This window comes from Mesocricetus auratus, unplaced genomic scaffold (assembly GCF_017639785.1).
Source record: "Mesocricetus auratus isolate SY011 unplaced genomic scaffold, BCM_Maur_2.0 Super-Scaffold_4256, whole genome shotgun sequence".
In the NCBI taxonomy this organism is placed as follows: Eukaryota; Metazoa; Chordata; class Mammalia; order Rodentia; family Cricetidae; genus Mesocricetus; species Mesocricetus auratus.
This window is the reverse complement of record NW_024429182.1, coordinates 41,361,886-41,376,236: the sequence shown is the minus strand read 5'-3', so window position 1 is coordinate 41,376,236 and position 14,351 is coordinate 41,361,886. Positions and strand designations below refer to the sequence as shown.

Here is a 14,351-nt window from a genome sequence, read left to right as displayed (position 1 = left end):
GAGCACATTTGTTTTCTGAGTGGATTTCTTTCTTCTGTGTTCAGTGGTACCTGGGTAGATCTTATTTTATCTGTATGAAACTATTAATAATAGTTTTTGGAGGCTTTCCTCCTGAATTATTTTGTTCCTCCAAGCTTTTTGATCCATTTGTGTTGAATTTTTTTTTATGCAAGGGTTTGAGTTTCAGCAAAGGTCATCTGATGCCATTTGCTGGGAGACTCTCCTCAGTATCAGCATACTCATGTCTTCTCTTGGGTTAATGAGAATGCCAGAAAAGAAATTCCTATACCAGCTGGGAGATGCAAACGTTACTGCTCATAGTAAAGGGTCAAGTGGGGACAATGACTTCCAAGTCCTAATATTAGACTTAGCATGTGTATATTGACTTCACTGTGGCTGTGCTGTTACATGGTATCAATCTGTGTGATCCTTGACACTTCTCATTTCAATTGTTTGGTTTTAGGTGGACTGAAGCCAACTACCACTTGACCAACCACTTTTCACATTCCACACTTCTGTCCTTATCCCTACTCCCCACCCCCTGTGCTTATGAATTGATTTATTTAAATAAATTCTTCTGATGTAGTTTTAGTGGTATTTTTTTGGACAGGGAAAAATTAGATGAGTATGTCCAACATGCCACTTATGCAGGTAAAGTTTAAATGGAAGAATGATGGTACCAAAAACAAAACTAAATCCAAAATTAAAAAAAAAAAACCATCAGTCAAGTGAATGAGCAAACATTTCCCTCCATCCACAAATTAAAAATAAACCCAGAAACTCTTGGGTTTTCATTAGAATTACCTTTATGACTCACCATCAGTTTGGGGGAATTTTAAGATTGTTAGAGTGTTTAGTTTTCTCACACAAGAACATGAATCATACTTGACTATGTCTTCAGTTATTTGGTTTCTTAGGAAGACTGTATTTTATAATGATGGTATCTATGTAGTGTTATCTGTGATTCTTATTTTTCTTATGTTAATTATCTTCATATCTCTTCCTATTTGTACTTCCTGAAGCCGGGTACTCTAGAACAAGCAATGTTAGATGCTCTAATGATGGATCGGGTGGATTTTGTGAAACTCTTGATAGAGAATGGAGTGAACCTCCACCGTTTCCTCACCATCCCCCGGCTGGAAGATCTCTATAATACAGTGAGTATCATGTCATCTTGCTCAAGATTTGTTTGCTAGTTAGCTTCAGGTCTGTCTGTCTCCTCAAATGCTCATGTTCCAACACAGTTTTCAGAATGCAGACTTATTTTCAACTAAAGTCACACCATTGCATTGGAATCATTTTATCTTAAGGCAGAGGCAACAGTGTGAATAAGAAAAGATTGCTTTTTATCCAGTTATTTGGAGTATCTTGACCTAAAGCCACTATTAATATGTTCCTCTTGGGCCAGTGAGGTGGCTCACCGGGTAAAGGCACTTGTGGCCAAGGCTGATGACAAAGTTCGACCCTTGAGACCTGCTTATCCATTGTGAAAATGTCCATTGCTCATGCCAGGCACCTTCCTGAATTCTCCTTCATGTTCCTTTCAATACTGTCCTCTCTTCAAACATCATTCAAGTTTGGTCTTCATCATTGCTCCAGTTACTTAACAGTGATCTCTTTCTAGAATCTGAAGCACTTCCAGCTTCTTTTCAGCATACACATCTTCACACTATTGGCTGCTTCTTAGAATATGTATTACTCTTTATTTCCTGTTATTGTGAAGACTCCCTTGGTTTCCCCAGGAAGCTGAACATCATTAAGGATTCAACAAAGACTAACTGATAGAATGCACTTCGTGCAAAGAGATTTGATTATTTGATAGAATGTATATATGATAAAGTATAATCATAAATACTCAAATTTTGTGCCTCTTACTACATAAAACTAACATTCTTACTATCTCTATATATATACATGCTTTGAAGATTACTTTGAATGATCATGGCTTCTCCTGGAAACTGCCTCTTTAAGATTAAGTAGCTTAAGTCTCATTACCAAAAATGATGAAGAAGCTTTCCAATGTTCCAGTTTGCCTATGTAATTTGAAATACCTATGTAATTCTGAAACAAGGTGCCTCCAGAACACGACAGTTAAAGGAAATGATTCTTTTTCTTCTTTTTCTAATCACAGAAACAAGGACCAACTAATATGTTTTTACGTCATCTTGTCCAAGATGTAAAACAGGTAACCTAAGTATGAAATTTGAAAATACTCTTTGCCTATTTCCTTAGATTTGATATAGCTGAATGAAAATGTATAAAATGTAGGTTTGGATTTTATTGGGAATTGCTTATTTTATCACCAAATTTTACTCTTCTAGGTTTACCCACTTTGTTTCTGTTTTTAAAGTTTGGTCCATCAACTAAGTGACACTAGCTATGAAAAAGGATGCAGTTCAGTGACACAGTGCTTTATGTAAGACCTTGAGTTCAGTTGTCAGCACCACACAAACAAGCCAGACTGTGGGTTTCATGCTTGTAATCCTAGCATCCAGGTTTTAAGGGCAGCCTGGGCTACATATTAAACTCTGTCTCAAAAGAAACAACCAAAATAAATGAAGAAACAGAAGTAATGGATCAGTACTCCAATGGATTCTATCACACAGCCAGGGAGATCAGCAGCAGCAAAGGCCTTTTGGGATGTCTAATATATGATTTCTGATGTTTTCTGTTATTGTTTTGAGTACCACTGGCAGCTTAGGGATGTAAGCGTGCTTTTGTGTGTCTGAGTCCCATTTCAGGGAGTTAAGATGGTTCAATATCCTTGCTCATGTTTTTCTTAGAGTGTTCTCATTAAATGTTGAGTAGCATGCGACTTGAAAATTTAAAGGTCTTTCATTTGTCACTGTGGGAAAAAGCCACCCACAGTACATTTTAAGAGTTCTCTCAGTTTTTGAAGCTTGGCATCTCACTGGGTAGAGTGTGGACTTTCTGCTTCTGTTGACTTAGTTGAAGAGTCAGATAAAAGGATGATATTTACTTGGCAAATTTACAGTCAGCAAAATTGTCTATGCTGATATATATTTAAGTTACATTGATTTGAACTATAGCAAAAATGACTTGCCTAAATTATTTCCTAAATGTTTGTCACAATATACTGAAGAGAAAGGGATGGATAAGTTAAGTGTGTTGCCTTTTGAGAGTACAGAAAAAGAGATGTAGGAGATCAAAGCTGTGATTCCTTGCTCTTTGTTGTAGCATACCCTTCTCTCAAGCTACAGAATAACACTCATCGATATTGGGCTGGTAGTAGAGTACCTCATTGGTGGAGCCTATCGAAGCAGCTACACTAGGAAAAGTTTCAGAGTTCTCTACAACAACCTCTACAGAAAGCAACACAAGGTAACAGCATTGAAAAGTACCTCAGTGCAAGGAAGGCGAATCGCAAAGTTTGCTTCTAGGAAAATGACCAATGGAGTCCCAGGGGTAGTAGCTTTAGCGATGGGTCTCTCATCTGAGGCCACATGTCACCTGCTTTATGTAGAGTGCTGTGCAAAGGGTTTGTGTACTGGCATGAGATGGACATAAAGAAACCTCTTAGAAGAAACAGATCGGTGGGTAAATTACCCACAATACAAAGCGGGACGTTGTGCTCTATGGACATAGAAGTGGTGTGTGATGAATCTAGTTAGAGAACAGTTGCTTCTTTTCTTTCTTTTGAAAACAAAGAGGTCAAAGGTCAAACTCTTAATAAATTTATTTCTATAAACTAACAATGGCCTCTATAGTCCAGAGTCTGCATTTTGGCCTAAGCATGGAAGGATTATAATGGAAGATGAAAACAGAGTGAGCTTGACAAGAGAGAAGGTTTTACAGATGAGAATGTATTTTCTGTCATAGATTATAAAGGGAAAGTTGCCATCATTGACCCATAGTTAGAGGAGCCTAGTTTTTTTTAGACATACAGACACCAGAAAAGGAGCACTGGACACTGATGTGGAGAGGAAAGTGGGAACAGAGAAGGATAGTGCTCAGAGCTCAGGGGAGGGTTCTGCAGCAACAGAGACCTTTGCTGTGGGCAGACAGGGACGAGATGGGAACGTGGCCTGGGAGGAGTTTCCATGAAGAACCTGGGATATCCAGCTTCTTGGGACCTGTATAAAGAATTGGGAGAAGTGACAGTCCAATTTAAGTTTAGGGAATGAGCAAAACAACCCCCACAAAACCACATCTCACCTAGCAAATAACCTCTGCTGAGCTTTCTGAGGCCACAAGACACCCAGCATCCACTGCTGCCTTTGAAAGAAGTGTGTGGTGGTGACCACAGGGTCACTGTGTGGCCTTGGTGCATCTGGTTTGTAGCTAACTAGGAGGCTCCATCCCTGCTCTTTCTGGAAACAGTCCTTTAGTATGACATGTCCCATTTCACTGTTGCTTTTTCCTGAGTGTAGGTGATGATGTTTCAGCTTAGACAGCAGCCAGACCACAGTGCTAACACCTTTGTAGTGTGACATCAGAGTGGATTGACATCAAATACCATTTGTCTCTTTGCTTGGTATATGAAACATAATCTGTTTTCCCACTCTCTATTGATTATAAAGGAATTTCCACATAGGAATTTAAGTACATAATAGGGAACAAAAGAGTATGTTCTCAAAAATGTCAGGAAATAGTAGTGTTCATCAGAAGGAGACTGGGCATATTAATGTCCTGTTAACAAACTTATAAGAATATCAAACCCCTTCACATCCTTACTACAGAGCAAGCTTTGAGTGACTTAATAACAATACTCATGATAATTATCATAATTAATTCTCTATTATAATAAGGATGAAACTAACTTGGGTGTTGTCACTGAGCAGTTTTAACTTCATTCTATGTTCATTTTTTATCCATAGAACACAAACTGAAGGAGAGTAGAGTTTTTCAAAACCTGGGGTCTGTATCCTAGGCCCTTATATCAGTCTCTATATGTTTGTGTTTCTCCGTGCTGAAACTTCATTTGATGCCCATGCAGTGGAGATATCATATGGTACCTGGAAAATTTTCAGAACTTCCTAACTTTGTGAATAGATACTTTTTCTTATCTAAACTATAAAATTTTATTGCCTGTTTTGAACTTGTTCTGAGTCTAGAACATCCATTGATTATAAAGGAATTTCCACATAGGAATTTAGGCACATAATAGGGAACAAAAGAGTATGTTCTCTAAAATGTCAGGAAATAGTAGTGTTCATCAGAAGGAGACTGGGGTAGGCTATTGAGTGATGGATCTCCAGAGACATTAATTATTAATCATGGATGAGAGACAGAAGTGTCGGGTATTTGAAGGGACACATACTTAGCTTTCATCATTGTCTGGAAAGAATATGTGGTCATTGCTACAATCTTTTTTAAAACATGTCTCCCTTTTGTTTCCTTTATAAAACGAAATAACAACACACACCAGAGTGTGCCCAGCTTTCCCCAGAGCCTTTCCCAGCACCCTTTTCACCAGCGGCATTCCTTGGGAAGTAGACATGAGTCTTCGGAAAGCACACTGCATTCTCAGTTCTTTAGGACTGCCCAGCCCTACAAATCCAAGGTACACTCTTTTGTTTGTAGAGTTGAAAATGAAGTTGCTTTTGCAGATGTCTCCTTCATTTGACACTGGAGAAAGGGAGGAGCCAAGGAAGAATCATCCCCCAGGACCATAAACAGATGGTGTAACTCACAAGCATGTCTGTTGATACAGCGCTGACAACCCAGCGATTGTCTGGGCTTGCCCCTCGGGTTCTCTGCCTTGTTTCTCCCTCTGCCTTGTACAGTTGGTCACTCAGGCAGACTGTGTATGCTATGGTAATCAATATTCATAATCATTAGCCTAACACCTCACTATTAACATCTTTATTCAAGCCTGGTTGGATATGAAGACTATTCCCTTTGTAACATTCAGTTTTGGAAGCTGATTCTCTTGTATCTTCTTTTCCCTAACTAAGTCTTTCTTGAAGTTAGTTTTATCCTAATTATGCGATATAATAAAGATAATGAACGTGTATCTTTAGCCTGATTTCCTCTTGGGAAGAATATTTTTGCTTAGGTATTTCCATGGAAATCACATACTATTTTCTGTAAGATGTTTGCTTTCCCCCAGCTGCTGGCACAGTCCTTTGCGACCATTAATGAATAAATTCTTTTTATCCATAGAAAGAGGAGAGAAATATTCTAATAGTTTTAGACATGATGTTTCAAATTACAAACAGTTATTTAAAAACCTTTATTATTTCCCAAGCATTATGCTGAGTACTTGGTTGAACTGCGGTGATGAGCAGGTAGAGACAGATAAAATGGTGACTGAGAAATGGTTCCACTTATTTTAAGGTGAATAACATTATACATGACACTGAATCAGAGACAGGAAGCCACACAAAGACACACAGGGAGTTTGAAGGCCATGCTAGTTGAGTTGCAAAGGGGTCAGGTAATACTCTTTGTTCCAGAATAAAATAAAGCAAAGTGATCTGTTTGAATGTATGGTGGTAGCACTAGTGACACTCTTCAAAGGAACAATGACAAATTAACTTGTTAAGATAGTAGAGAATATTTAAAATAAAATTCTTACCCAAATAGATTGCCAACAAAGTGCAAATTGCGCTTGATGGTTTATCTTAATGGCATTCCATATGTATTTGAGACAAGGTCTCACTATGGAGTCAGGACTGTGAACTCAGTCCTCACGGCGTCTAAGTCCTATGTTGTAAGTTCGATAAAGCATGCATTTTTTTGTAGTTGGGAGAATTAAATTCAATGTTTTGTGCATATCAGTTGGTTGCCTTACCACAGGGCTACATCCCCAACTGATTGCTTTTGTTTGCCTTATACAGAGGGCATACTGTATCAGTTTTTGCCAGATAGTGTGTACTAACAGTTCTACTATGGTGGATAGCTGGGCTTTTTGTTTGTTTTGCATTTTAATTCGGTGCTGGGATCTAACATAGGTAGCAATTATTTTAAAAAGTATCTCTAGGATACTTGCTGTGTTACATTTAGCTAAGCATTTTGTATTGGAGTCCTTAGGCCTTTGTTCTCCTTTGCAACAGGACAAGCCTGGAGACTCTCATAAGACAAAGAAGAAGTCAAAGGAAATACACAGCCTATCAGAGGACCCCGAGTTGGCTGGTTTTGTCTACCCATACAATGACCTGCTGGTGTGGGCTGTCCTCATGAAGAGGCAGAAGATGGCCATGTTCTTCTGGCAGCATGGAGAGGAGACCACCGTCAAGGCAGTCATTGCTAGTATTCTGTACAGGGCCATGGCCCGGGAAGCTAAGGAGAGCAACATGGTGGACGATACCTCAGAGGAACTGGAAAGTTACTCAGAGTATGTCTTCTGTCTTCACTTCACATGAAAGAGCAACGCTTTTTTAGAAAGTGGAGGCACTTCTGTCTCCTTCGCTTTACCATAGGACAAGTAGATTTACTTAGAATTGTGTGTTTCAGTCAAGCATCCCCCAAGAAACAGAGAGAGTAGTGTGTACAGATAGTTATATGGAGGGAATTTGTAAGAGAATTGCCTAAGTGATTCTGGTAGTCGAGAAGACTTGTGGAGCCTGGAGACCCAGAGATACCAGAAACATGGCTAAGTCCATGTCCAGAGGCCCAGAACCAGATCCTTAGTTTAAGGCCTTTGAACTGAGGAAGGGTGTTGTTGCTACAAGCTGTAGAATCTTCTGGTTGCAGATCCTGGACTGCTGATGTCCAGGGCACATGGCAGGTATCTCACCTCTGAGGGGCAGAGGCCAATTCACTTTCTGCACTTCTTTATGTAGTTCACTCAGACTCACATGCCAAGCTCTGGAAACGTGATCACAGATGTGGTGTAATATCGATTTCTAGTTATTTCCTGACCCTGTTCACGCAGCAGTCAACATAGACTCGCACACTGCCTCTTTCATGCACTCTTGTAGTAAAGGGTCCATAAAGATTAGAAGGAACTCTGTGGAATGTAGGAGAGATGTGACCTTCCAGCAAGGAGTGCTGTGTTTCATGGACGACTATTTTTGATTTGTGTAGGACAGCCAACTAGATTTTAGCCTCAAGTTCCTTAAGAACAATTAATGGTTTTTGAAACAAATGGTATAGAAAGTCCTTTGGAGCCCCAAAGTCTTCCATACTGTTAAACTGGCTGCTTACCTCAGGTGTCTCTAAGGTTGGGGAGCAAACACACACTGTAGTAAGGGATCAGAAAGTAACTGGTGGGACTGAGAAAGAAGAGAGGTGTTTCCATTAATCTGATTACTAAAGTGTGATAGTCCTATGGATGGAGGGAATCTCAGTGAATGATGGAAGCTAATCTATAGCTTGATTTATAGACCGGCAGCATTTCCAGAGAATAAAGCCTTCTGGGAAATTTGAGGGTTTCTGGGTCTAGCTTTTTAAGTATTTAAAGAATATATATGATAACATAATGTTTCTTGGACACAGTGTTTTCTGTCAGAATTTCTCTATTGGGACTTCCCATGTAGAACCACCCACACCAGGATGAATATATCACGTCACATAGCATGGAATGACTTCTGACACAAACATAAAATTCTACTTTGGGCTACCAGGAAAATGGGACAAGTTGTCTGCCTTCTGAGAAGCTGCCATAGTTTCTGATGGCTGAGGTTAAATTACTGTTTATTACACAGCCTAATTCTGTTTTGGTCATACAGCCTAATTAACCGGTGTTTTCTGTGTGCCAGTCAATCTCTGAAGACATTTCTGGGGCTCTGACCAGCCTTTTGTGTTCTCTGTGCACCACTGTGTCAACAGGCAGTTCGGCCAGCTTGCCCTGGATGTACTGGAGAAGGCCTTCAAGCAGAACGAACCGATGGCCATGAAGCTGCTGACCTATGAGCTCAAGAATTGGAGCAATTCCACCTGCTTGAAACTGGCCGTGTCTGGAGGACTGCGTCCTTTTGTGTCACACTCTTGTACCCAAATGCTGCTGACAGACATGTGGATGGGGCGTCTGAAAATGAGGAAAAACTCCTGGCTGAAGGTACATTCCTTTTCCTTACGTCATACTGTCAGTGTGAAGGTCAGTGCTCTTGAGTTCTGGGTGGGTCTTCTGGCAAACAATGCCTTCCTCCAGGTGCACCGCTCATCCATCCTTCAGCAATCTCTAAACTACTTTCCCATAGTGACTTTCCAAAACTTGGTGGCTGTGCCTGCCCTGCCACTGCGGAGCCATTCTCTTGTGAGAGCAATCAGAGTTTACGGCAAACAAAAGCAACACTTCACTGTGCCAAACGCAGTGTCTCTGAGAATTCCAGCAGAAGCAAGGCTTGAGGATACAGGTGGGGGTTGGGTGTATAGTTCACTCGTAGGATGCTTGAACGACACACCCAGGCCCTGGGTTTGGTCTCCAGAGCCACAAAATAAATAAATATTAATAGACAAGAAACTGAATAGAACTAGCAATTTTTATTGCTCTCCTCATCCAGAGTATTGCTTCAGGGACTACATGGTTGTTTCATAAGACTCTCCTCCAGCAACTGCTCACAGCATTCATCATATAGAAATTCTTAGCCTCATCAGTTTTCTAAAACCAAGAGCACCTAAATTCAACGACAAGATTTGTAATGTGTGCTGTGGAGCCTGAGCGTAAAGTCTTCCACTTGGTTTATGTCAAAGTGAACACAGTTGTGAAACCAATGGCATCAGACGAGGTTGTTAAGAATCCCTCGAAACTGTATTTTGTATTTTAATTCTATTCTTACTACAGTTATTAAAATTATAGTAGATCTTAAACAGAATGGCAATTATAAAAGTATGAATATTTTTAGTATATAAACTATAGGAAACTCAAAATAAATATTTCAAGATAGTAAGGGCTGTGTGTGTTTTAATTTCTGTCAATGAGATTAGAAAAATAAGAAAAATGTCCATCAGAAATTATCTCCTATAACTTTACAAAATACCGGAGAAAAAGCCATCATTTCCCAAAGTTCTCCTTTGATCCATTTTGACTTCATGTCTAGAAGTGACAAAACAGAGGGGGGGGGTGGGTCTGCCTCCACTTACCCAGTTCTGAAGCAGCTGCTTGTAAATTTCTGGCCATGAGAAGGCTGCAGCTGAGAGTAGCGTTTGCCCCCTACAGTACACACGCCAACTTCCAGAATGCTGTCACTGAGAACTTAATGGATGTTTGTCATTTATATACTTTATAATGTGAGGTGTGTGTGTGTTTGTGTGTGTGTATGAGAGAGGGGGGGGGAGGGAGAGGGAGAGAGAGAGACAGAAAGAGATTGAAGTATGGCAAGCCTCAATGTTTTTCTGCTGAGGCAGTTTGCTGTGTGAATTCCTCAAACTCCCTAACCATTACTCTCAGGTGTCAGCAGCACAGTTATCCATGTTGGCTGGTGGTTTCGGAAGCACATTTGCAAATCAGTTTGGGATGTCCTTGTCAGAACACTCCCAAGTGGATGAGATTGTAGGAGCACCATGGAGAGATATTTAGATGGGAAAACTGATTTAAACCATTTAGTATGTCAGGCTCCAACCTCTCCTTGGAAGTCTGTTACTTGCAGTTCTGCTGTGGTGGAACTCTGCTTCTCCCGGAAGTAGAACTAACACGGTGCTTCACTGTGTCTGACTACGGAGTTTTTACACTTCACACATATTTGGGACAAAAATGACGATCATGTTAGAACTAAAGTCCAGAGAGTCTTCACAGATACAGCTTAAAACAAAACTTAGGAGGTCGTTTCATCATGGGAAAGAAAGCAAGGCTGTCAAGCCTTTGACTGCAGCCACTAAATCAGGAAGGTGGGCTGACAGGCTAATCTAGCTTTTGGTCAGTGAACTCCAGGCTACTGAGACATAACTTTAGTTGGAAGAAAGACAGAGCATCCACCAAATTGGCTTTCATAAATGTAGTAAATATTTTAAACTATCTTGAAAGGCTATAAATATTGAACATAAAATTCCCCTCAAAATACCATTAATGTGCAAAGTGTGGTGGTCTCCTGAAGAATGTCCCTTAGGTCTTCTGGGGCAGACAATGGTTTGTGCAAGGTGGTAGATGGATCTTTTTATATTCTAAAATTTATGATATAAAATTTAATATGTTTATATGGCAATTTCTATCAAATGACTTTAAATTGTTAAAATAGTGTAGTCATCATAAAAATAATGCTTCTAACTTCCTACTCAAGTACTGGTTTTCCCAGGGGGAACAAGTGTGATGTATGTGTTTGTAAACTTTCAAGTCAGGGCTGGAGAGATTGTACAGTGGTTAAGAGCATTGGCTGCCTGCCTTGCCAGTTGACTCAGGTTTGATTTTCAGCACTGACATAACTGCTCATGGCAGTCTGTAACTCCAGTTCCAAGGGACCTGACACCCTCTTCTGGCCTCTGTGGACATTGCATGCACTGTACACCATATGTACACCATATATAGTGCACAGACATACATGCAGGCAGACATCCATACACATAAAAAATTAAAGGAACTTCTAAACATGTGTATTTAAATTTTTAAATTTTATTCTCTTTAAAAGTTATATTTGATGTTTTATTTGTTTTTTAAAAATAGATTTATTTATTTTTACTTATGTATGTGTTTGAATGCATGCATGTGTATCATGTGTATCAACAGAAGTCAGAATAAGACATCAGATCTTGTGGAACTGGAGCTGTAGACTCTTGTGAGCTGACATTTAGGTTCTCGGAACTGAACCCAGGTCCTGTGCAAGAGCAGCCAGAGCTTTGGACCACTGAGACCTCTTTCCAGTCCTTACATTTTCCTTTTTTAACGTTAACATTGTATCCCACTGTTAGGTTGTTCCATATCATCTGTCCTTGTATAGCTGGACCCTTAGATTTTTACTATTATTTTCTTTTTTGCCTTTGCAAACAGTTGTGCACCAACACATCTCTGTCCACCTTTGCACAGAGCTGAGGGACTGACATATTTGCAGAACTGAAATAGTTGAGTTAAAATACATGTAGACTCAGGACGGAAATTGAGCTGGGAGTGGATCTGACTGTCTCCACATGCTTATTCCTCCATCTGCTGTTGGGAGAGAGCGCATATGTCCTTTGTCTCCTGCTCACCCTTTGTCTTCTTTCCTTTGCAGATAATCATCAGCATCCTTTTACCACCCATGATTTTGACATTGGAATTTAAAAGCAAAGCTGAGATGTCGCATGTCCCACAATCCCAGGATTTCCAGTTTACGTGGAATTACAGTGACCAGGGCCTCAATAACACCAAGGAAAGTGCTCATGAGGTTAGTACACCACCGTAGTATATGGAGTTTCCATGGCTGTGTGCAGACATGCACAAGCATGGAGCTTATCTGTAACAGGCATCTATTAAACAAAGTGTTTGCCTTTTTTTTTTTTACCGTTAACAGGGTATTTATTAACCTCACCCCCTGTACGCACCTGTGTGTGTGTGTGTGTGTGTGTGTGTGTGTGTGTGTGTGTGTGTATGTGTGTGTGTTGCTGTCTTGCCGTGTTTCCCAGAATGGCTTTGAATTTCTGGCCAATGTTTCAGTCCAGTGAAGTTACAAATTACCCTGGGGCTATGCATTACTCTAAAAGCCCAGGGATGATTCATCAATCAAGCATTTAGTTCTCTCTGTGTAATCTCCATCTCATTATGTACCAGTTAGGTAGCGCATGTAAGCAAAGTATCCCATTTCTGCTTCAAAGACAAAGTCATCGTGTCCAACAGCTATCTCAGCATTGCTCCGAGAGCAGCAGAACAGATCAGCTTAACTGCTTCAAGCCTCCATTAACACTGCCACACACCCCTACGGTTCTCATCTGTAAAGGCACATTTGTACTGATGGGCTTGAGAAGCGGCACAGTGGTGAGGGTACTTGCTGCCAAGCCTGACATCTGAGTTCCTCACACAGAGGCAGGGGAGAACTAACTCCAATAGGTTGTCCCCTGGCATCCACAAACATGCTGTGACACACATGTGCATCCCAAGCAAATGTGACAAGAGTTTTGTTGACCCTCTCACATAGTTCATCCTTCGCATCTGTATCTGTGGATGGGTTCTGGATGTGTGCTCCCCTCTGGGCAGGGAGCTACTTCCCCAGCATCTGACTGTCACAGCCAGGTGTCCCAGATGCTGTGAATGCTCTCTCTGCTCTCTGTGCCCACTCTGATGACCACTACTCCTAAAGCTGCCCTTTGACCCAAGGTGTGGTAAACATCTTTTCTGGCACTTACAGGGAATGAAGTGTCTTTGACATCTTATCTGATGTGCTTTGGTGTGTATGATGCATTTATTTAAGCAGTCCTTGTTCTCCAAATACTAAATGAAGATTAGTTAAATTAACTGTAATTAGTGTTTTGTGGCTGACAGATGTTAGTGACTGGTTGAACATCTGCATTCTGATGCCCCAGAGATCTGCCGCCTTCTCCCTGTCAATAAGGACTTTAGTTATTGCTACTGCTTAGGTGTGTGTATATCCCCCCCTCTCTCTCCCTCCCTCTCTCCCTCCCTCCCTCCCTGCCTCCTGACTTCCCTCCCTCCTTGTCTTCTTCCTAGTTCCATTTTTAATCCCTGGAAATCAGGAAGCCAAGTACCATGTACTGTCTGTAGAATACATGAGGAATCTCTGGGCTAGTTGTGTGGTTACATTTGTGCTGGTCCCAGGTCCAAACACAGCAAAGGGAAGAAGTTCAGGGATGACCCCACCCCTAGAGACATCACACAGGCCTGGTGTAGGGGTCCTCTGCTTGGATGCATGCCTGTTTGATTGTGCATGCCAAGTTCAGTTTGCTAGTTGAAGCTGAGCAAAGAATAAAGCTGTACATCACCCACCTACTTAAAATGTACACACAAATCTCACAGGGCATAGGTGACAGTTTGCAGTAGTATGACACAATTCCACTTTTGGCTCTCACAGACTCTGTAGAATGATGGGCTCATGGACACTTGAAGGTTTTGTGGGAACCGGTGCATTACTCTCAGAACTGTCCTCAAAGGAGACGCAGTTCATTCGCAGAATGGCACTTAAATGTGTGCTCTTAACATTAAAAAAATACAGCAAGTTCTTGAAACTCTCTGATGTATGTCCTGCTATAGCAGCCATCTGCCTTGGTGGTTTAGATGTGGTCATATCAATTGATTAATTCAGGCAAAATTTACTCTTTGCATTCATTTTAACGAAACATTTATTGAGTACACTTATCTAGCCATTCCCACTCCCCGCCATTATTATTAATTTTTGCCATTTCAGATATGGTAGGCTACATGAGTTCACGATGCTACTTAAGTAAATGTAATTGACTAGCAGAGGAACATGGTTTACATTGTGGGAGAAAGCTGGAGTCAGCAATAAAAACACATGTGGTTTAATGTGTCTTTGTCATAGTAAGTTTACAGCAGAGAAGGGTCTTCTTGTTCCCATGGGGAGCTA

At 40.7% G+C, this 14,351-nt stretch overlaps 1 protein-coding gene across 1 annotated transcript in view; it reads left to right on the top strand.

The window, feature by feature from the left end:
• Window positions 1-14,351, top strand: part of Trpm6 (transient receptor potential cation channel subfamily M member 6) — a 133,666-nt gene that overhangs the window by 52,283 nt on the left and 67,032 nt on the right. The window contains exons 12-18 of the mRNA XM_013117383.3: window positions 1,023-1,157; window positions 2,132-2,185; window positions 3,199-3,342; window positions 5,390-5,524; window positions 7,020-7,300; window positions 8,737-8,965; window positions 12,048-12,200. Coding sequence (XP_012972837.1) covers window positions 1,023-1,157; window positions 2,132-2,185; window positions 3,199-3,342; window positions 5,390-5,524; window positions 7,020-7,300; window positions 8,737-8,965; window positions 12,048-12,200 — 1,131 coding nt within the window. The remainder of the gene's footprint in view (window positions 1-1,022; window positions 1,158-2,131; window positions 2,186-3,198; window positions 3,343-5,389; window positions 5,525-7,019; window positions 7,301-8,736; window positions 8,966-12,047; window positions 12,201-14,351) is intronic.